This window comes from Vombatus ursinus, unplaced genomic scaffold (assembly GCF_900497805.2).
Source record: "Vombatus ursinus unplaced genomic scaffold, bare-nosed wombat genome assembly UNPS02009173.1, whole genome shotgun sequence".
Lineage (NCBI taxonomy): Eukaryota > Metazoa > Chordata > Mammalia > Diprotodontia > Vombatidae > Vombatus > Vombatus ursinus.
Genome location: NW_020948951.1, coordinates 5205963 through 5230604, shown reverse-complemented (window position 1 = coordinate 5230604; position 24642 = coordinate 5205963). Strand labels below are relative to the sequence as shown.

The window sequence follows — 24642 nt, the reverse complement described above, 5'->3', positions numbered from 1 at the left end:
GGTTCCAATCTTGTGGAAACATGTCAAGTGAATTCAACTAATAAAACCACTTCACTGAATTTGCTATTCATATTAATGGGGACCCAGCTCTAGCCTTACTATGTTACAGGACTCCCAACTTTTTTTTTCTTTCACAGATGACACCCATATTTAATTTAGAAAAAAGTAAGATGTTCCTTAGCCTCACCCTCCCCCTCCCTCGGCTACCTCATGTTTGAACACTCCAGCTCATAGGTACAAGGATGTTAGCCTACTCCTAAAACACACTTTCTGACCTTTCAGCTAGGTGGTACAGTAGATGCTGAGCTGGATTCAAATCTGACTTCAAATACTTAACTAGCTTGTTGACTCTGGGCAAACCACTTACTATCTCAGCCTCAGTTTCCTCATTTGTAAAATGGGTATAATAATATCATCAACCTCCCAGGATTGTTATTAGGGTCAAATGAGATATCACTTGTAAAGTACTTAAAGTACCTGGTACATAGTAGGCACTTAAAAAACACAGATTTCCTTCCTTCTCAACTAATTGGTAAAACTTTATATTTCTGTTCTGCTGAATAAAGCTATTTAATAATTATAGCTTTAGAGAACCAAGGAGCAACTACATGACTTATAATAAAATGATATTCATGCATAAAGAACATAATACTCAAACTTATTTGATGAGGTAGCACCTTTCCACCTTTCAACAGAAAAAAGTTAACAAATCAAAAGGGACGAAAAATATATTTGGATCTTGACACACTGTGGTCAATATAAAGAATTTTGGTTAGAATATCCATTGCTATTAGACTACCATCAACTTGCCAAAAAAAAAAACCAAAAAAAACAAAAACAAAAAACATTCTGGTAACAAAGATAGTTGTGGAGATGAAAACTATTAATATCATGATTATGAATCATGGCTCTGGAAAATATTCAAGACAAACCAAAGAAATGAACCAAAGCTCTCATATGCCTTCCTAAATCTTTTGATATGATACTAACTTATTGGAGGAATCAAACATGGCCTAACCTATCAAGACAGCCCACTCTGACCATCTTCTAGCATTCCACGCTCTACATCACTTGGCTCTCCAGAGACCATGCTCCGGGGGACTTAGTCCACTCGCCCACCTCTGGCCCTGCATTGTTCAGACTGTTTGGTATGTGAGGGAACTCGCATGGGCCACACTATCTGCAGAGAGTCAGTGCAGTAGAGCAGAGGTGCCAAAATGCAGTCCACAGGCCTGCAGCACTCCCAACTGCAACCTGAACCAGATTAAAATGTAACTGGGAAACATCTAACAAAACAAATAAAATTACAGTAAGACACAGATAACTAGCACTACATTTTCAAACTAGGTCAACATGCAGCCTACAGGGATTCCTATCTACAGATTAGTGGTTCTCATTTCTATTTTGGCTTGACACCACTGCAGGAGAGCACTGGGCTTGGAATCAATGAAATCAGGGTCAAGCGTGTGACCCTGGGTATATTACTTGAGCTCTCTGGGACTCAGTTCTTTAATCTGTAAAACAAAGAGCTGAACTCAGTGACTTCTAAAATCCACTTTCAGCTCTAAATCTATGATCCTAGAAAACTTTCTAATACAATATTCACTTGGCCCTTAATATTCCATCACATGACTGTTAACTTTCTCACAAACACATCCTTTCTTCTTAATACTGAACACCTTCAACACAGACATTCCACCATACTTTTTTAGTACCTGCTCCCCTAACCCCATATCTAGAATGTCTAGTGGCAGGCACTTGTACACAAGAACTTAAGTTTTTTAAAAAAACAGATTCTTATCAGTTATTTTGGTTCTCCAGAGTTAATAAGAAAAATAACTCACACTTTTTATGGTTTACCGAGTACTCTTCCCCATCCTTGTCCCCCACCCCATTCAATGAGGTATATGGTACAGATATTATTCCTATTCTTATTTAATCCCCAAAGGAATGAAAACAGCTAGCCAAAGTCACAAAGCTAACGAATGCCAGAGTCTGGCTTTGAACCCAGGTCTTGTGATTTCAAGTCAAGGGCTCTGCCACCATACCCACCCTGTCACTCATTCTGCCAGACTAATAATCATCAGGAGGAGCTCAAGTCTAAAAGTTACTTAAACTACCAAGAAGAATGAAAGTGTTAGAAGGAGATCTCAAGATTTAACTCACCTGCCCATCTCTTTCTCCCATCACTGACCTTGAACCTTCCCTCCTGGGAAACAAAAACAATTATTAAAATACCAATGGGTAGTTCTTTCTATCATTCTCACGAAGTCTAAATCAGATTTCTGAAGTGAAATCTAACACTATTTCCACAACGCACAGATTTCATTTCTAACCAATTTTCCAGGGAGAAAAATGAAGTGACTCTAATGCTCAGATACCCTTGCAAAAATCTTCTACAACCACCTCTATTTACTCAAATCTCTGACATGAAACTTCACACCACTGAGACAGAACTTTGATCATTTATGAAGTGGTCAAAGGGAACAAAAATAGCCCAGATGAATACAAAATCCACAGAAGTGCCAAAACTTCTGATTGTTAACTAACAAGTCCAACTCTCTTCTACCAAATATTTTCCTGGCGCTAACAATAATAAATAATTAAATTAACTACCTTGTAATTCACCTTTCATCTCTTTTCCTTTCTTTCCTCTGGTAGAAGAGCAAATGAGCACTGAAATGGCCAAAAGAAAGGCAGCTCACAGTAGAGCTACAGGATTCACAAAATCAAAAATTTGGAACTAATTCCACAAAGCAGGTACATCCCTATTTAAAATAGGGACTGATTCGTATGGCCAGTCTCCCAAAATTTAGATCCTAATGGGAAATGAAATATACTTTGCCCTTTGGATGTTATTCTTTTTGCTAGATCTGTGAAGGAACCCTGGGCGTATCAGTGAAAGAGAAACATTTGATGATTTAAATTAAAATGTATAAGTCTAAAAAACATGGAGTAGCTATGGAAGAATGAAATGGTGTGGGTAAATGTGGGTGACTTGAATATAAATCTTAGTAGACCTAATATTTTCTGAAAATTGAGACTAATTTATTTTTTTATTGGACTAATGGACCTAAAAGGAAACACCAAAAGATCAGGCCAAGAACTTGGTTTGTATAAAAAGAGTGATGGACTATGACTAGATTCTGGTAGTAATTAACTGCCTGTGCTCAAGGAAAGAACAACCCGAGAAAACTTACAGAACCATACGTTTCAAAGCGAGAAGGAACAAAAACAATTATTAAAATACCAATGAGTAGTGCTTTCTATCATTCTCATGAAGTCTGAACCATATTTCTGAAGTGAAATCTAACATTATTTCCACAAGGCACAGATTTCATTTCTAACCAATTTTCCAGGGAGAAAAATGATGTGACTCTAATGCTCAAATACCCTTGCAAAAATCTTCCACAACCAGCTTTGAAACTACAGTTCTGTAAGTTTTCTCAGCAACTTCTACATGCCATCCAAATTTGTTCATTGCATCTAAGAAGGGATCACAGATTCAGGAAGTCAAAAGTTCTTGGTTAACATGCTCCAAAAGTAAAGCACAACTGCAAAGAACATTGTCACAACTGCATCTACGTCCTATTCAGAAAACAAAATACCTAAATGCATGAGCCTACATTTCTGAGCATGAAGGGAATGAGAAGGGCTAACCTGTCCACTGAATGGTCCTGGTATCGGCTCCGGTCCCTGTGGTCAAAATCATGAAAACGATCTTGCCGGCTAAACTCAGATCGGTATCTATCATCGAGTGCAGCTCGTTTTCCTTCTGGCCAATATGAATCATCTCGTCTGTGTGTATACCCCCCCCCAAAAAGTATTTAATTTATAAATAAGAATAAAAGAAAAAAGAGAAGAAAAAGCACTCTGTCTAGACCAAGTCTCATTTAAAATGTCCTGCAGGGCTAATCTCTGCACATTCAATCATTATCATTTTGATCTGATAAATTAAAATCCCTCAAACTGCCAAGAGGCATACTGGCATTCTAATTTGACAATCTCAAGAAAGACTGCTGTGAGCTAATTGTATCAAGATGGTTAATACCCTGATCCCTGCATGTGTTTGAACAAGAGTGTAATGAAATATTTGATTCTCCTGGAATGACAAAGTATGACTTTCTACCTTGAATGTAAGTCTACCTAACTAAACTGAGCCTCCTCCCCAGTTTCCTATAAAGCCAACAGAATTAAAACAGGAAATACTTATTAGAGTACTATCCAATTACCTTTTGTTGAATTTTACAGGAAAATTAAACTCAAAGCTAGAAGGGTGATAATTACCAATTTAGGGCCAATGATACACTGAAGAACAATAAACTTACTTTTAAATCCATGGACAAGTTTCTTTAATACCCTTTACTCATCCCTTCTTCAGTTGTACAAAGGATGTACTGGACTGAGGCTACCAAAGCAATTTAGGCATAATCGATATTTAAAGGCTTTTAAAGACATAAAATATCTTAACAAGTAATGGAACTGGAGAAACTCAAAGGAATTATTCTTCAAGTAGGGACTGAGGTCTCCTAAGGTACTTCTCAACTCTAAGAGTGGTTTTAAAAGGATCAGTTAAGACCCTTCAGAAAGTATCAACTGCCAAGAAGACTCAGAAGGACCTCAATCCAAAAGAAATGAATCACTCAACAATTTCATGGTGAAAAAATTATAAATTTCTATGGCTTACTGTGTTCCAAACAATGTATCAAGATATGGCAACCGATATATTTCTATAACTATACTTCAACCAACTTTCAATTATACACGCTAAAAGAGAAATGAAAACAATCAACACCTCTCCCACCTTTCAAATGGACTCTTACTCTATCCCGAGATCCCCACTTTCCTTCAAGGTCCAACTCAAACGTTACAGCCTCCACGAAGCCCAGCCTGACAGTCAATGTGAGGTCGAAATGGACTCATCCCATCCACCCACTTCCCCACCAGTTATTTGTGTTTATGTTTTTCCTCTGAATTGTAAACTCCTTGAGAGCAGGGCCTATGTCATAGTCATCTTTGTATCCCTAGCACCTGAATGATGCACAAGCAAGAACATGGGGCATGACGGACCATCCTTCCACAAAAGCAGCTGCCCTTACCTTGAATCTACATCGTAAGGTCTTCTCAGAGCAGGCCTTCGCTCCTGTTCATAGCGTAATTGCTCCTGCTGGCGCCGAAGCTCCTCTCTCTCCCTATGGATGCGTTCCTGCTCTTTTCTCCTTTCTTGCTCTACACGAATTCGCTCCCTCTCTAGTCTCTCCCTCTCCATTCGCTCTCGTTCAAGCCGCTGCCTCTGACACTCGAGCCGCACACGTTCCCGCTGCAGCCTGGCTTTCTCTTTTCGTTCTCGGAAGGCATCAATTCGCTGCTCCCGCTCCCGCTGCTCTCGTTCTCTGGTTAAACACAAACATTCCTGAGCGGGAACTCTTCTCGTTGAGCTTACAATTTCTTTCAACAAGGGATAACCTCACTACTCAACTGTTCATTAACATGCAAAATAAACACTTTCTCCGAAATGAAAAGACGTAAAAATGTTTTTTTTTTTTTTTACAGACTGCTTGTCCTATTCAACTATTCAGAAAATATCGTCACACTCATTTGCTCAATGCTGATCCACACATAATTTACATGGGAAAAATTTAACAGAAAAAAAAATTATAGAATGAACTAGAGAGAGAATCAAGGAAAAAATATTCACTAAAGCATTAAAAAATTAATTTCTAAATCAAAATAGATGATGTGTTCAGAAGAGGGAAAACGAAGGTTGTGGTACTATAACAGGCACTGGATTCAGTCAGAAAAGGTCCCCAATGTATCATATAAGCGCCACTTTCCTAGGTTGTACAGAAAATCAGTATGATCACAAGACTGTATAAAGCATTTTATAAGATATAAATGTAATGAAATCATTACACTGATAAGCAAAATCTGTACACAGAGTAGAAACGTCCATTTCTAAGTACATGAATTCTTCTATGAGGGGTCATCTTTTACAGATTCCTTTAAGTCTAACGAATATCCCTAAAAATGATAACCACATGGTATGTACAGTATTACACGGTCTCTTCCTCACACAAATTCCATGATTGTTATTATGTCACACAATGTATAATTAAGTATCACGCCCATTTTTACCGATGAGGAAATTGAGGCTGAGAAAGGTAAAATTGCTCATGGTTATACTCCTATAGTCTCTAACAGTTTTTCTACCATGTAATGCCAAAGAGAATAGAAGTCAGTAGCTTCCATATAACTACCAAATAGACTTTCAAAATGTGTTTTTAAAAAGACAACCTGCTATCAGCTTAAAGTATTCCTAAATGTTAAGTATGCTGAAAGTCCTTTGTTATATTAAACGATGATTAAAAATATAACCTGACATAAGACAGGAAGCCTAGACCCTAAGGTGGTATGATAATCAAAAGCTATAAAAACTTTTTGCCCCACCCTTAAATGAAATGTAGGGTCTTTAAATGAAGCACAGGAATTTTTTAGCAGTCAAGATTTCCTACAGCAGGACATTGATCTGTCTCCTTCCTATAGTACAATAAAACTACGACTGTCCAAACTGCCCATTTTTATTTGAGAATAGCTTTGGGATCAGTGATTAGAACCTGTCAAAATTAGGGACGTTAAACAGTAAGTTCGAGGACAGGGACTTGTTTTGCCTTTTTTGTATTCCTAGTGCTTAGTACAGTGTCTGGCACATAATTAGTACTTAATAAATGCTTGTTGACTCGGCTGGCTGAGCGACCCTTTCATCAAAGTAATAACCACTTCAAGTGTTTCCAACTTCTTCATGGAGCTTCTCTGTCACAATTTACTTATGGTACTCTCCTTTCTTCTGTCAGATGAAAATTTGAAGATTAACAAGCTGATATTAAGCAGAATGGGTTGCCTTGAGAGACAGTAAACTCCCCCTTTGTGGATTCCCACTTGTTCACTATGTTGCAGGAGGGACTGTTGCTTAGGTACTGGTTGGAACAAAAAGCCTCGAGATTTGGTGATCTGGTCTGCTGGCGCTAAAAACATGATGAATGTATTTAAGTGTCCAACCAGAAATGAAACTGAAGTCTCTCTCCAAATACTGATGAGGAAAAAAATAACTTACTCCAGGAGAAAAAAAGTCAAACCAATTTATTTTGACTTTCTACTCACCTACGCCTTTCAGTTTCTCTGATTTCTCGTTCTCGTTGCCTTTGTCGTTCCCGTTCCCGCTGTTCTTTGATTTTATCAAATGACAAAATGTCTCTCTTTTCTTTGCTTTCTGATTTTCGATCCTGACTTTTAGAGCTCTGTTTACCAAAGTTTTTTCAAAAATTAATCTCAAAAGTGTAATAATAGCAAATATTCAGTGAAAACAAAATATCCATATTTGAATCATAATAAGATCATCTGTCCCATTTAACTTATATGAAGTATCATAATTCCTGAATAAGAAAGAGGTTTAAAGATGAGAGTATAAATACATTATAAATCCAAGGAGTTTAACTGAGTACATGCAGCTGCCTACAGGCAATCCAGTCCACTAATCAAGTAAATAAGTTTCAGGCAATGCCTTTCATTCACATATGTAAAGAAAATCAGGTTTTCAAAATTCAAAAAGAAAAAATAAAAACAAAAAGAGATTCAGAAATGTCAGAAAACTCATGTGCAATGAATCTTTTCCTACAGTAACATTTCTGAGACAAAATACTTTTGTAATTCAATAGAATATTAGTTTCTGAGAGCAACCACCTAATTACATAGGATATGTCTAGGTAAAATAACTACTGTGATTTGATATGAGAGGTACAGTTAAACTTACTCTAATTACTAGTCAAGTGAATTTTTCACTTTTCTACCAGTCATTCTCTCTCTTTTTTTTTTTTGGCTAGGCAATGTGGTTAAATGACTTGTCCAGGGTCACACAGCTAGTGAGTGTTTTCTATCTGAGGCCAAATTTGAACTCAGGTCCTCCTGAATCCAGGGCCGGTGCTCTATCTACTACACCACCTAGCTGCCCCACTCTACCAGTCATTCTCACTGGACGAGAAAGTCTTAAGAAGAAGAAATCTAACACTGCAAAATGGCCTAATGAGGCAAGGACAACTTCCACAAATCCTGTTGCTCTTGACATTCTTTGAAAATCTGAAACTTATCAATTTACATGAGAACTGTCTAAGAAAAAGTACAGCTACCCTGGCTAATTTAATAAGCATTCTAGATACAATGTGTAAAAGTGTTTTGTTTTTTAAAAAGGTTATAGCTGCCTTCATGAAAAAAAAAATCAAACAGCACACTACTATGTTAAACACCTAAGTGTAGAATACAAGATCACAGGAAATGCAGCACACCATCTGATAGTATGGAAGACAATTTTAAAAGGAATTCTAGTTTACTTTCTGGTTAATTTAATAGGGCTTTATTAAATTAACCAAAAAAAAATTTAAACTGCTATTAAATTAACCAATGAGTAAAACTTACCTTTTACCTTGGAAAATCTGTGCCCTTCCCCTGCAATGGTGAGCTGTATTTCCTGTGTCAATTTACTTCACAGAAGGAGGTGTGGTCTGATGGAGTATCAGCAAAATGGCGGCAGATATTTTGAAAACATGTTTTAGATCTTAATTTTGTGTACGTACATATAATTTCAGTTAAAGAAAAGGATGTATTGGGATTATCTATACTTGCTGGATGATTCATAAAATAGATTGTTAAGTGGAACTGGAATACTGCATTAAGAACATGAAAATTTATAGTTAAGAAGGAATCTTTATGACGTTCTAGCACTTCCGGACAACCATTGGTTTAAATTTTCCTAACCAAGGATTACTCTAAGACAACTGTGTTGCCTCATAGCCTTCCCTCTAGGCCTTCATCGAAAGTCTCTCATCTCTGTTCTCTCCCCTTTACCTCCAAAAGGTAAAATTTGGATTTTTCTAAATTTGGATTTTTTTTTTTTAAAGATGAACATACTGAAAAATCTGTTTCACATGTCAACCCATCACTGCTGGAGCATTTAAACACATTATACATAAAACCAATAAACACATGCCTACCCTCTTACATCTCCAAAATATAAAACGTAAAAGTGCCTTAGGGCACTCTTAATTTACAAGATCAAATAATAATTTTCATAATGTAAATCCAAAATGTTTTTACACATCCCTCACAGAGAAACTGGACCCAGACATGATACTTACCCGATCTTTAGACCTGGTTGTGGTTTTCACACTAATGACAGGTTCCCCCTTTGACTTGTCCATTACAACTGTCCGTTCTGTCCCTCTGCTTCCTTCAGATAACAGATGACAAAACAGCATTAGTTATGTGGCTGTCTTCCAACTTTCTATGATTTAGTATTTAATCCTCAAAATTTTGCTTAAAATTCTAAACTTTATCATAAAAAACAATTTTTATCATTTGAAATTGTTCTCATGCAATATTTACTATTTCTTATAACCAGAGCAGAAATGTTAAGATTGGCACACTTCAATTTTGAGATTAAGATTTCATGTTCTGGGTCTGAAAATAGCTAACTGCAGAGCAGTTTTTTTAAGTTGATTAAAAAAAAAAGCCCCTGCAACCATATTTAAAAACTTAAGTTTCTCTAGTAAGATGATCTGTCCCTTTGTATAGAAGCACATACACATACCCTGTGGATTTCTACTACTCTGCACAATGTCACAGTAGAAACTAGGATAACAAAGCTATTGATTTTTGTTCTTCCCACACATTTTAAGAATGCTGCAGACTCCTAGCCTATGTTCTCTAAATCAATGCACTGCTGTTCCCCTGCACAGACTGACAAAGTGAAATAGATATGTTCACTTCCCCTACATTTATCTTGGGATACTAAATGCTTCAAAATCCACTTTCTTTCCCTAAAGCAAAACAATCCAACTTTACCTTCCACAAGTTATCTACTTGATTAAATTTGCAATCCTTGCCAGCCATCTTTAAAACAACTTGTTTGACATCAGGTTGCATCTCAGATAAATTATCACAAACATTTAAAATCTAGCATGTAACAATGTGCAAAAACTTCCAATGCTTCTAAAAAGCAGGGTTGGGTCCAAAGTAGTGTAGAATTATATACACACATACACACACAGACAAACACACAAAATGAAGCTCACAAAGTATTAGGAGGAACCTTTAATTACTACTGGCCTGATTCTGGTCCTTGCCACCTCCATTTCCCCTTATCTTATCATTTTGTTTTCATGGGAAAGGGAGGCACATGTGATGACAAGAAAAGGTTCAGTATATGTTCAATTTAATAATATGTTTAATTTAAATGCTTGCAATTATATAAAATTGATAAAAAACCAAGTTTATTATCATTGTTGTTAAGATGATTGCCCTAGTCCTACACAATTCTTAATCTATTAAAAAAGAGAGCAAGAATTCAGGAGTCCAAGTTTACCTACAAACATGATTAATTCTTAATGTTAATGTTTTCAGATTTCTGGATATTTGTTTAAAAAAAAAAAGACAATGCCAGGCTATATGAGAAGACCTATATGAAGACACAGAGATTAGCAGCTGCAAAACTATAGACATACTTTTTAAAAACTTTTGACTCTTTTTAAAGAAAAGCCAAAAATAGTTTCAGATTGATTTAGAAGGGAAACAAGCAAATGTACTCTATGCTTATTTATTATATGCTAACTCATCTGGTGCTCGTCTGTTAAATGGAAAGGGTTTCATGTAAAGAATTATTATATATGTAAATTTTTATTGATGATTATAAACTTTTAAAATTTTTCTTAAAGTCAATTTCATCATTGAAGGGAAACTACTTTCCTGAATTTTCATCTGGTACTTCTTTTCTGAATTTTCTACAAATAGCAAAACTTAGCAACCAACTGCTGAGATATATTCTCAGGACATATTTAATACCGCTGACTGGTTTAGTTCCTTTTAATCAACCCCAAGACGATTTTACCTGATTTGGTGGCTCTAGAACGATCTGCTGACCCAGGTTTCAGGTCATCAGGGTCTTTTTCATCCCTCCTGTCTTCAGACCTCTTATCATCCTTTTTCTCACTCTTAATCGAAGTTCTGTTTAAAAAAAAAAAAAAAGCAGAGAAATAAGACTCAAGTACCTAAAAAAATAAGCTCTTCATTTTTCAGGATTGAATTCTCATTAAAAAAGATCTAAACACATCACACCCTTCCCTCCTCCTAAACTCCAGCACCTCCCTAACAAATCTAAGATGAAATATAAAATTCTCTGTCATTTAAAGCCCTTCTTAACCTGTCCTCCCCCCTCCTCACACTACAGATGCTTCACTCCAATGTCACTAGCCTCCCGGCAGCTCCTTGAAGAAGACACACCATCTCTCAACTCTAGTTATTTTCCCTGGCTGTCCCTCACACCTAGAATACTCTCCCTCCCCATCTCTGCCTCCTGGTTTCTTTTAAGTCTCAGTTAGAAGCGCACATTCTACAGGAAGCCTTTCCCAATCCCGCTCAATTCTAGCTGTCTTCCTCCATTAATTATTTTCTATTTATGACACACAGAGCTTGTGTGCACATATTTCTTTGGGCTGTGTCCCTCATTAGAATACGAACTCCTTGAGAGCAGGGACTGCCTTTTATACCTTTCTTGTACCCCAGCATTTAGCACTGTGCCTGGCACATAGTAGGTACTATATAAATATGATAGCTATTATTATTATTACTCTTCCTTCCTACTTCCCTAATGAATACTACAGTTCCTTCAAAATTCAGTTCAAATTACCTCTTCCACCCACTGTTTTCCTTCTTTACCATCAGCATGTCCTCACTGTACCACATTTTGGCATTCATATTTAGCATTATTTTTTTAGCTGTTTAATAGATGCTTTCTCACGTCAACAAGACAGATCATAAGCTCCTTGAGCTGGCATCCTCCATAACATTACCAGGTACACTAGGAACTTAAAAATCTCTCTAACGATTCAAACACCTCATTTGGCCAGGCTCCCATATTCCACCACCTTAGAGTCTAACCAATACTCTCTACAAAGTCTTATCTGAAAAAATGCTTATGAAATGCTAAGTTTTGTTTCCAAGTAAAAAAAGCTAGGTGGCGCAGTGGCTAGAGCACTGGCCCTGAAGTCAGGAGGACCTGAGTCCAAATCCAGCCTCAGACCAAACACTTGACACTTACTAGCTATGTGACCCTGGGCAAGAAACTTAACCCCAATTGCTTAAAAATAAAAAAAATTTTTAAAAAAAGGCTAATTCAACTGACATCCATAATTTATTGTCCTACAAGCAGCTGTTTGGTCAAGATGTTGAAAACTTGCAGTTCCACATTTAATGTCCAAGGTCTATCTATCAGTAATAACGACACACGTATTCTACTCTAAAAGATTTCTTGTAAGAGCAACAAAAAGAAAATAAAACGACTATGACTGTTTCATGAGCCTGACAAATATTTTTCAAGAGGTTCAGTTTCAGCGTTTGAGTAAAACTAGATAAAGGCAAACAAATCATATTGTCAGTATGTGGAAAACAGGAAGCATTTGCGGGGCTTATCTGTGAAGTAGGCACCCTGTGAAGTGTGGGGGATACAAGCACTTCTTTAAAATCATACTTCACAAATAAAGTGAAAAGAAAAATGTACAATTTTAATGATTTTAGTTCTTTAACGATCTAAGAACTAAGAGAACTTAATTTCATGATTTAAAAAAACCCTCTTTTCAACATCATCTTGGTGAAAGAGTACAGAGGTAAGCCACAACACAAATACTAACTATACCAAATATGTGAAAGGGAAATGTGCTCCAGAGAACCGGCAACAGTACTACTGTGGAAAGAGAACTCACCTGGGAACCAGAACCTCAATTACTTACTGTGTGACCCTGGGTTAACACCTCTCTGGGTCTCAGTTGCCTCCTTTATAATGAAGAGACTGGACTACATGATTTTTAACCATAAATCTATGATCCCATCATCTCTAAGTACAAATCTCATGACAAAACATACTTTCCGGTAATTCCCTCCACTAGTGTTGCTACTGCTGATATAGTTTCCACACCACTCTAACACATTTGTAAAGGGTCCTTTTCCAAGTCTTCCTCCCTGCCCCACAACCCATAAGGTACCAAAGAACAACATTTTAAAAACTCCTTTACCTTTCAGGCCGGGAGTCAGTGGAATGATGTCTTTCCCCGCTGCCTGATTTTTCCTTTTTTATTTCACAGTCTCTGCGGTCAGAAGGTTTCTTCCCAGCAGGCTCATTTTTGGCCTAAAATTAATTTGGCCAGAAATGATGAACAGGGAAGGTCTTTCATTTATATGATACACAGCAGTACATAACTGCCACCACTTACTTTTTCTACTGAGATCATTTTTCCATGTAATTCTGTTCGGTGAAGGTGGTTAATACACTTTGTGGCTTCATCAGATGTTGACATCGTAACAAAACCGTAACACCGTGCCCCTGGACTACGAGCATTAGTTACCACCTTGGCTCCAACAACCTTTAAGGAAACAATTTCTTTTTGAGTTTTAAAATTTTATACAAAAGTAACCTGACAAATTGTTCAAACTGATAACAAGTCCATAACATCCAAAAGCTGTCATCATTACATTTGTCACTGCTATAGGAACTACTCCTTAAAACTATAAAAGTTCCTTACAATCAACTGAACAAAATGATAGGTGAAGATTAAGGGTCCCTGTCCGTCATAAGGGAAAAACCAAAGTTCAAATTCAAGTAATTAGTGTTACATATAACCTCACTAAAGACATCTTGGTGACTCAGTCAGAATCTCTCTCATTCTGCCCATTTTCTTATGCCTATTTCAGTGTTCCCTAGTTCATCCCCGTTTCTCACTCCCTGACCTGTTTGTTACTTATACCACAAGCTAAGGCCCTCATCCTTCAAAAGACGTCACATGTATGTAAGGGTCTCTAAGAAATCGCACTAAAGAAGAGGCAAAATGCAAAAAGATGTATAGCACTAGAACATGGCAACGTATCACCAAGTTTCTAACTTCAATCCAGGGAGGTAGCTCTGCCACAAATTTTAAGCATGCCATTAGAAAAGCCCTTATACCTCTCTTGGCAACAGCTTCCTGATCCGCAAAATGAAAAGTTTGGACCAAATGATCTCAAGTTCCTCCTAGTTTTAACATTTTAGGACTGAGACTGCTGCTATGTCCCCTGCCAGTCCTTCAAATTACATATAGGATGCTTCCACCTCACAAGAAGTAAGACAAGTAGTGTTCAGGGAGTCATGCTGCCAGGACGAATAAGCTGAAGTGAATTCTCACTTCTTCCATTAGGTAAACTTTAAAATCCAAAACTTGTTTTACATGGATATTGTTTCTTTTGTTTACGACAAGTTAGGTCCAAATGAACACAGGCAGTTACTATAAAAAAAACAAACCCAACAACAAACATTCTTATGGATAGGAACTAGACCCATGATTTTATTAGTATAGGGCACTCTCAGATGTGGAAACTACATTTACCAATGCAGGGTGCCTAGGGCATCTGTTAGATTAAGCTGACTTGCTCAGGGTCTTAGAGCTAAACGCACATGGGTGGGACTTGAAGCTCAGTCTTCCTAGTTTCAAGGTCAGCTCTCTATCCACTATATCACACTTCTCAATAAAGCACAACGAAACTATTGCTGCTATACTTGTAGGTATAATGCTTTTCTCAGTTCCTGTCACACCTAATTCTGTTAAAACTGGCCAAGGAAACAATCTGAAGAACCCAGTAAAAAAATCTTAGCAAGTAGTTTATTAAGTGGTCATGTTTGGAGTCTTTACTCTCTAATAGGGTTATGGCTCCTTCCTTATATGAAGCAAAATTCTATTTCTGCATGCCACAGGAAGGAGTATAAAATCTAGTACAATAGAAGATTTAGAAATCTTGCAAGGAGATTTTAACCAGTATTCCACCCCCTACACCACTGCCATGGCCCATTAAGGGGGAAGAATGATACAACAGAAAGAATACTGGAATCATCATATAACACTAGCTATGTAACTTTCAGCAATAGCAGCAGCAGCTAACATTTATAGAGCACTTACTAGGTGCCAGCACTGTGCTAAACACTTTACAAATATTATCTCATTTGATCTTCACAACAACCCCGGGAGGTAGGTGCTATTATTATTCCATTTTACAGCTGAGGAAACTTAGGCAACAGTGGTTAAGTGACTTGCCCAGGATCCCACACAGTTAGGAAATATGTAAGGTTAGATCTGAACTTGGGTCTTCCTGACTACATGCCCAATGTTCTATCTACTGCACCATCTAGCTATATGCGTAACGTTAGGCTGTCCCCCATGCCTGGAATGCCTTCCTCACCTCACGTCAATAACAGTAACAATGATAATGATAATAATGTTAAGTGCTTTAAGATTTGAACAACATTTTATGTGTTATTATCCCTATTATTATATATTGACCTATTAGTGTCCCCATTTCACAGATGAGGAAACTGAGGCTGGGTTAAATGACTCACCAAGGGTCATATAGCTAGAAACTGTTTGATGCAGGATTTGAACTCAGGTCTTATAGCTCCAAAGCCAGTGTTCTACCCACTTTACCACCTGCTCCTCTGCCTCTAGGAATTCCTGGTAAACTTTATGGCTAAGTTCAAGTGCTACCTCCTACAGGAAGCCTTTTCTAGGGCCCTCCTTATCCCCAAATTACTTAAGAAATATTTTGTGTTTATCTTTGTCCATATTATTTTTCCCTAACAGAATTTAAGTTTCTTCAGTGTAAGGACTCTTAAAATTTTTGTTGTTGTGTCCTTAGTGCCTTGCACAGAAGCAGTCACTTGACCTTGCTCTAGGAAATCAATTTATCTGTAAAATAAGGGAAGGCAACGACATGTCATCTAAGGTTCTTTCCAGCCCTAATATTACATAAATCTATAAAATCCCTGCCACTGAGACACTGGTGACTGGTAGTACATCAAATCAAATTACCCTTAAATGGTAGAAAACATAAAGCACATTTCAACAATTCATCTATTTACAATTTTTTCAACTAGCTATCCTGAACACACACACAAAATGAACGGGATTCATCAGCAAAACTATTTCTATTCTTTCTTAGAATCAGGAATTCAGCAAGGCAATGATTAGTTAGGTCCTACATGCCAAGACCGGTTAACATCAAGTCCACTGACATCTCAGTTGTTTGTGACTGGACCCTCCTGAGAAAGATGCAATGAATCGCACTGTCCATGGGATAATATTTGGAGTCTATTATAAAGTGTCATGTCTTGCCTATGTGTAGTTTTCTCCAAGAAACAAAAGTTTACAAGTTAACTCAGTGACTTGGAAAAGTCAACTGGAGTGAACCACTATGAAAGCAAACACAATGGAAATTCTTCACAACTACAATCAATGTAGACCAATAAATAGATGTTAGCGGGCTGACAGACAAGTTGGTGGATCCCCTTTCCCCCAGCTACAGGTTTAGAAGGAGGCATACCATTATCAGACAGGCAAATGGTTGTTTTGCTTGACTAGCTCTTTTAAGATAAGCTTCTATTCAGGGATAGGAAGAGATGCATTCATTCGGAAGGGATAGTGATGTAAGCAAAGAAAATAGCAGCGATTAAAAGTTGTTTGAAGTGCTCTAGGAAATATCTCTACTATCTCAGATTAAAATTATTCATTTAAATCTAGCTACAATTGGTGGCCAGGTGGTACAGGACCTTACCTTTCCATATTTGCTGAAAAGGTTCTTCAAGTCTGTGGCTCTGGTAGTTGAAGACAGTCCACTAACCCACAAATTCCTACCAGAACTGCTACTAGTACGACCTAATTCAAAAAAAAAAATTACAGCTTTACCAGAAACTGCTATTTAAAAAAACAAACAAAAAAGCCCACTGAAACACAATTTCAACTCTCTGAGTTCAAGTTCCTTAGTAATTTCCAAAGCTTTTCAGGATATCAATTAAAAAAATTTTTGTGGTAGCCGTAAGTTACTTTATACATGCACCTCACAAGAATAGTAAACATGATTAAAAACTCCAGTAACAAGATGCAAGTGCTTTCTATTTGTCAGGCAACCCTCTAAGACTGGTCATTTAATTTTAATAATCAAAATTTTTTGCCACTGAGTTAACCAGTCAGGAAAAAAAAATGACCATGATGATATAATATGGCCCTTTATCATTTCACTGGAAGATGACAGCCACCTTCAAAAACTAAATGCTAATTCTCAAATATTCAAAAGCTAGCCTTATTCATAATAAAATTAGGTAGTGCTCTGCAGTCCTAGCGAAATGTTCCATTAGTGGAAAATTGATTAATAGTTTCAAAATAGTCTGCATCTTTGAATCATATCTTTAAAAAGGTGTTGACAGGAATGATACAAATTTAAGGAATGACCCTCTGCTTCCAAAATAGGGAAAATATATAATCAATTTATCCATCCCATAAGTAAAATCATACCTCTGTCATCCTTTAAGGTTGGCTTTATATCTGTGTCGTCCTCAGCAGAGCTAAAGACAAAAGTTAATGTTACTCGAGCAGGAAAAAGCATTAGGAAAACTAACTCAAAAAAAGTATGGCATGTGCTACAACTTAATACCTACCAGAAAATTAGGTCTGAAATAAAAATTTAAAAGACAGCTTTGCAAACTTGTATCAGAAATCTGACAAAAAGTAATAAGTCAGATTCCTAAAGTCAATTCTCTTTAGCTGCAGATGACAATTAGGAACAATTTAAAGACACAACCATGTTAGGTTGAGAAAAGGAAAGAAATCAAATCACCCATTAAAAATACACAAAGGGAAATAAAACAATCTCTAGAAGTAAACTACAATTTCATCAGTCTGGCTGGCCAATTGAAGAAAACAGCTTATGTGTGTCATTAAATGACCAATGAAAAAAAAGATAGCATCTGGTCTAGAACTGAGAAAAAACAAACCTCATTTTCTGATCACCGCCCTCATTGGTAGAGGACTCTTTAGTAGCAGATGAATCTTCATTATTAGCTTCATCTTCACTTTTCTTAACGTCTTCTTTGCTATCTTTGGTTTCAGGGCTTGAGGCTTTCTCTGGTGTTTCCTGGGCTTCCTCGCTAGAAGCTTCTGCATTTTCTGATGCTCTGCTACTCTGATCATTTAGATTCTCTACCACTACAGTGTCAGAGTCCATTTTCTCTTCATCTACTTTCTGCTCGATTTTCTCCTTTTTCACTATATCTAAGTGCTTTTCTGCCTTCCTGGCAATTGCTTGTGTTGACTCGCTGTCCAAATCTAATGCATCCTCCTCTGGATGAGCGGTGACAAAATTGTCCTCTTCCTCTGCAAGCTTTTTGTTTGGCCCCACGCTACTTGCATCCTGTGAAAATGGCTGCTCCAGGTCGGAACCTTCTTCTTTTAGTGGGTCAGACTTACAAGTTTCCCCCAAAATGTCGAGTATTTTCTCATTTTCTATGGATTTAACAGGAATAGAATGGCACAAGGTTTAATTACCAGGGAAATAAAGCAATCACAAATGCGGAACTGGCACGGCTGCCACACTAACACGAAGAGAACTGCTAGCTACACAGAGATTGGAAAACCCTGATGTACACAAACTTATACTGTTTAAAACTACCTGCATTCCAACAGTCTAATATATTAAGCCTCAAAAAACTACAGGGAAGATAAAAGGACCCCAAAGATTTAACCCCCAAAACCCTTCTGGCTGTTCCTTGGTATTCTTCTTGACAATGTTGTTCACGTCTCACTCTTCACACTTAGCTTCCAAAGTCCAAGGTCTTTAACCGAAAGTATCACCATTCACTGACAGCTCAATTTCGAAATTTCTTTTGAATTTCTTTTAACAGAACAGTCCAACATGAAAACCAGAAACTCTTCCAACGGTGCAGGAGTATTATTTGCAGTCCAGAAAGGGAACAATACGTTTGGAATTCTCATGTAGAAACTGTCTTTCCTCTTCTGGAATCCAGTTACTTCTTAAGTTTTTAACTTCCCCTACAACAGCTTTAAACTGCCTGAACTGCTTTAATCAAAATTACCAAATAAATAAACTGCACAATATCACAAGATCTGTTTCATGTGTAGAAGCAAAAAGAATGACTGGGGTAAATTATTTCAAGATCAGTTAAAAGAATGTGGTTAAAAAGATGTAAATAACCATTTCATCTCAACAAATATTTTACCTCAACTAACCAGAACACAACTTCCACAGATCTGGTGATATGACTGGGTTTCCAATCTCTGATCCTTGTATGATCCGGATTGTCCACCATTAAAATAACACACAACAGTCACACTTCTTAAAAAAAAAAAATAAGCTTAAAAAAAAAAAAAGATTAGTGGGGATATTGCCAAACCATAACTATCATGTTTCTGTTTAACAGTACCTGGCTCCAAGGGTGGTTCTTCATTATCCTATGAAGAAAAACAAAGCAAAGCACCATAACCAATCATTTTCCACAGTAGGTAGAACAACATGTTACCTAACAATTTACAGGACAATGCCACTAGAAAACAAATTGTTTCACTTAAAAAATAATTTTCAGTTCAATTCAGACATTTTCAATTTGTCAATTTCATTTTCCTTGATACAAATTCTTCATTTAATTCACAAGAACCAAGTGCTACAGAACTGTGTGTCCCATGTTTTCTGAATGTACACCTCAATCAGTAAAACACTTTTGAGCAGATATCCCCTCATAAACCATACACGTAATACTGTGACTCTTCCACCTACAAGAAAACTGAGATTGAGGGTTGGGAAAGAAAGATGAAACTTCCCAAGGGGGAAATGTGGAGGGCAGGAAGTGGAGGAACAGGGGAATTTCCCTAATAGTACCTGTACAGGTACTGCTATAGGTGCTTTGGCATCCTTAGGTTTTTAACTGACCTGGAGGGTTGATGGCAAGAGATAGGAGCTTAAAAAGTAGGAAGGGGGTGCAATGTTAGGGAATAATGATTTTTAGTTATGACTTGTATGTAAGCTCTATAAATGGTTACTACAAAGAGGGTGATATTTGAACCAACTTCCCACCCTCCAATGGGCTATTTGGGGTCATGTCTCAATCCTCATTTTTGAGACCGTAGAAATACATTATTAAAGCCTCTATTTCTGGACTCACTCAATTTTGTCTCTATGCAGATCTGCTTTTGCCCAGTTCAAGCAGAAAACTATTAGCCTGTGAAGCTGCCAAAAACAATCATTTAGAACAATGGATAGAACTCAAATTATATCATTTTAAATTATCTTAAACTGTATGGAATATCAGAAGAACACAAGTTTCTACCAATGAAAAACTATAATCTTGGACTAGAAAGCTATGCTAACTGGTGGTCAAACTCAAGCAGATCCTATCTCGATGGAAAATCTTCAGGTATAGGCCAGATGGTAGACTTGTCTGAAGACTAGCCTCGCTAACGGACAAGAGGCTCATCATCAGAAAGCTAGCCACTAAGTGATGACTACTCTGAGTCATACCAATCCATGAAGACTATCCACTAAGGCATGGAGAGAAGCCCAAATCTGGAGGATGTACCCAACACTGAGGAAACAAATCTTTAAAAAATCTTTGCATGTTTCTGTTATTATTTCTATGATTTTCAGTTTCAGGTACGTTCCATACACTTTCACATCTGACTAATTCCACACATTTTTCACTTGACCTCATTTACCAAATTGTACACTAGAGTTCAACGTCCTAATGTGATCACTAACCAATGAATCAGTTTTCAATTGTTGTGTTCAAAGTACTAGGATTTGGAACCTGGGAACTGAGCCCCATGATCTGCCATTTAGTATTTGAACTTTTAGACTCTTAACCTTTCTGAATTTTAGTATCTTTATACCTAAAATAAGAGAACTAGATTTTCTAAGACCTCTCTAATTCCAAACTTTTTGGTTCATATTTTGGTCCTGAATTTACCCTACCCCAAACATTCATTCCAGTTGTTCCTATATTAGTATACTGATCTGGTCTGAGATCATTCTCCTTTTCCTATAACTTATCATAAGGTGATAAGGTCCTGCAACAAGGTAGTAGCAATGCGAAGAGAAAGAAGGGGACAGGTGCAAGAAACATTTTGGAGAATAAGTGTATAGGACTGAAGAGCAGAAATATATAGAATATTAGAAAAATGCTGGAAACAAGAGGATGTGGGGCCTGAAATTCTGGTTCTGCTACTTATACTACATGTGTGATCTTAGGTTACAATTCATTTTTCTGGGCTTCAGTTCTCTCATCTATAAAACGAAGGGGATTGACTAGATAATCTGAGGTCCCTTTCAGTTCTAAATCTAGATACTAAGATACTAAGAACCATAAGATAATTTACCTGTATTATAGTGAAGTCTGATGATGAAGCACCCAAACTGTTTCCAACTCCTTCTCCAGTCACCTGAAAAAATAAATGAAAAATTACCTCACAGAAACCAAAAAAATCATACCTTTGCCATCAGATGTCTGAATAAGACATTAAACTTCTAAGAGGGAAAAAAAAAAACAAACAAATCACCAGTCTGATTCTTTTCCAGATATCATATTTGACCCATGTAGGCCACACTCCAGTAGATTTGAGTCAAAGCACCAAAGAAAAATTACATTACTTTCTATTTCTATTTTTTTCTGCTTTAAGATCGCAAATTAAAATGTAACTTAGCAATTAGATACTTTTAAAATTCAGGACTTACTGCATTAAATAGAACTTCTGAGGTTCCTTTTACCTCTAAATCTAGGGAAAACTGTTAAGAAAAATTCCAAACATTTTCAATGGAGGAGGGGAGAGAAAGGAAGTAAGAAGGAGAAGGGACCCAGAGGTATTATTTTATCAATGTGAAGGCTCTACAGCACTGGAAGGCTAAGTGATCTTCCCATGGTCACACAACTAAGCTGTGTTATATAATAGTTCCCTTTTCTATTTTCTAAACTTGAAATGTTTACTGAAGTTACAAGGAAAGAAAATAGACGCTGTAAATACAGAAACGCTCATACAAGTCTGCAAAGAAGAAACAACGTAGCCCTATTACACAACTCCAATTATGCTCACTTATTCTCAGCTGAAAGAATGCTAAGAATTACACTTTTTCCCCCCCAACTCTTAAGTGTTTAAGCTCAGTCCTGTAATTCAAATTCACTACAGTTTACAGTTGATTATGAATCTTACAAAAAATGTTAATTCCAGTACAAAATGTCCACACCAAGATGACCAGATGGTCCTAAGGCTGCCAAAAAAAAAAAAAAAGATTCTTGCTGAAGTAATACCTAATCGGCTCTCTAAAAACTATTACTATGATGCAGATAATGTATTAAGTACTTGAAAGGATTAAACCCATCTCCCTGCCAAAAATGTAACATGATAAAAGGTCAAATACTGATAATGGAAGCTAAATTCAAGCTATCTTTTACAGTTGATAAGCTCTACATAAGTGTTAAATGGACATAATTAGTCTCATATCCCACGAATTTTTAGACCCCAAATTAAGTCTTTATTGACAATGATAACAGTATCTATTTGATTTAAAATACTTTGATTCCACATGTGTAGGAGATGCTACAGCAATGCTTGTATTTCTTTGAATTTTAAAAATGTTTTGGTACATTTCTGAGATGTTTCCAAGTTACCTACAGTATGTTCTGTAAGCTGATCTGGAAGTTGTTTCAATTCTGCATCAGCATTTTCTTTACTATCAGACAAGGAGTCAAGAATATTATCAGCACTGTAGTCTTCACCACAGTCAGCAGCACTGCCATTATCTATTTCAGTCTCATCTAACACACTAATATCCATCATGTCTATATCCTGCAAGTTATCCAAACTTGTTTCATTGTCCTCCTGCAAAAACAAAAAAAGTATATATAATAGCTACTTGGACTGAAATGCAGAACTAGTATATTGCACCACCAAAATGATTCCACTTACCTGTCCATCTCCAGAATCTTCCTCTAGTCCATTATCTTCAGCACCCTCTTCCTCTGGCTTACGCCCTAACAACAGTATAATTGTGAAATATCATACATTCTTATAGAAATTCTCTTCTCATACCTAACTCATCTTTGCAAAAACTGCAAGAGACTTAACAGCTCAACTTCTTTTAGTATAATTCAAACTAAGTGAGAATGAATTTCATGAAGTATCCAAATTCCTTTTGCTGTGCAGTGGTAGGTTAGCTGTGCAGTAGTAGTTTAACATTAGTTATCACTAGAATACCAGCTAAGAGACTGCAATCTCAAGTTGTGTGAGGGTTTTAAAAAAAATTAAAAATTTCAGCGCTACCCTTTAATCCGGTCATAAAATACTTGCTGACACCTGCTGTATCATAAAGTAAAGATCTTGAAATGATCTCAAACTCACAGTGACACCTTAGGCATCAAATTCACCTCACCTACGCAAAATACCACTAATACGTAAACACCCAGTCTAAAAAAACCCAGTCATTCATTCACAATAGGGCAGGTTGCAGGAATAAGGTAGAACAATCGTCAAGGGGGGAAGGGGGCAGGAGAAAGGGAGAAGAGAAGGGCAGGATGAGACACACAACTAAATGTACCAACAAAAATGTGACCAAAATCAATGATTATATAAACATAAGCAATTTTCCTTCAAAATTATCACCAAGGTACTGTACAGCTGCCTTTGTTATTCAAAGGAAAAGTAGAACACTTATGGAGGGGGGAAGGGGAGGAAGGGAGTATGCAGGGCAAAAAAGATTAAAAAATGGAGGGGGGAGGCATTTCTTCCTGCTCTCCCAGATATGAAAACAAGAAATTGAGTGCAACTGCGATACTTTATCTTTAAAGAAAGGCAGTTTATTCAGTTGTTGGAATATGTCCAATTGCGGCCCATGGCTTCCAGAAGACAATATAATTTCTTAATAGAATAATTAAGGTCTGATTTAAAGACATCATGTTAAATTTTAATAGAATTGGTCCTAATCAAAAACACATTTAAGATATCCAGAGCCACCCATCATAATGTTTTTAAAAATAATTTTTATATTTCTAAGTTAGAATATTAATATGAACCTTTTAAGAAAGAATTTAAACTCTAAGCAGTTTCCAGTCATTCAAAATTTTAATCTTGAGCCACCTCTAGGCAGAAATTTGAAAAACTTAGCTAAGTTTTGTTGTATTCCAAATCCTTACTTTAAGTGCTCGCAACTTTGGCTTGAATTTTGAATTTTACATTCAACTGCGTGAGAAATCACAAATCATACTGAAAAGGCTCAAAGTTCTCTCACATCTAACTGCAGAGCTGCACAATAATAAAATTTCTGAAGAAGCAGATTAACATCTGACCACAAGCATTATTTATATTTCCCCAGGGCAAATGAAATCAGCATTCTGAAAACATTCCATATTCTCTTCTTCATTATAAATGAAAATAAAGATATGGATTGTAACAGCGGCAATGAATCACAACAAGCATTTGTTAAGAGTCTAACTATGTGTAAGGCACTATGCTGGGTCCTAAGCATAAAATGGTCCCTGCCCTCAAGGAGAGACAAGATGTAAGCATATACAAAATACAATGTCATGTTTCAGGGAAAATCAGAAAAGACTTCATGTAAGTGGTAGTGCTTAAGCCAAGTTCTGAAGAAAACTGTGTATTCTAAGAGGGAATGTACTTCAGAAATGAGGGACAGTTATTCCAAAGATGAGAGTCTTGTGTGAGAAACAGTAAGACGAAGGCCCTAGTTTGT

General features: G+C 36.8%; 1 protein-coding gene across 5 annotated transcripts in view; it reads right to left on the bottom strand.

Annotated features, from left to right (window-relative positions):
- Nucleotides 1-24642, bottom strand: part of SAFB2 (scaffold attachment factor B2) — a 36443-nt gene that overhangs the window by 5371 nt on the left and 6430 nt on the right. For 2 of the 5 annotated variants that reach the window (XM_027851007.1, XM_027851005.1), the window contains exons 3-15: nucleotides 22863-22927; nucleotides 22569-22775; nucleotides 21279-21341; nucleotides 19334-19361; nucleotides 17888-18395; nucleotides 17409-17458; nucleotides 16672-16772; nucleotides 13311-13460; nucleotides 13113-13225; nucleotides 10934-11049; nucleotides 9186-9277; nucleotides 7159-7295; nucleotides 5100-5393 (exon numbers count right to left, since the gene is read on the bottom strand). In XM_027851007.1, coding sequence (XP_027706808.1) covers nucleotides 5100-5393; nucleotides 7159-7295; nucleotides 9186-9277; nucleotides 10934-11049; nucleotides 13113-13225; nucleotides 13311-13460; nucleotides 16672-16772; nucleotides 17409-17458; nucleotides 17888-18395; nucleotides 19334-19361; nucleotides 21279-21341; nucleotides 22569-22775; nucleotides 22863-22927 — 1924 coding nt within the window. Of the gene's footprint in view, nucleotides 1-2166; nucleotides 2210-3660; nucleotides 3799-5099; nucleotides 5394-7158; nucleotides 7296-9185; nucleotides 9278-10933; nucleotides 11050-13112; nucleotides 13226-13310; nucleotides 13461-16671; nucleotides 16773-17408; nucleotides 17459-17887; nucleotides 18396-19333; nucleotides 19362-21278; nucleotides 21342-22568; nucleotides 22776-22862; nucleotides 22928-24642 lie in introns of all 5 variants that reach the window. The other 3 variants (XM_027851003.1, XM_027851004.1, XM_027851006.1) reach the window with 3 other exon arrangements.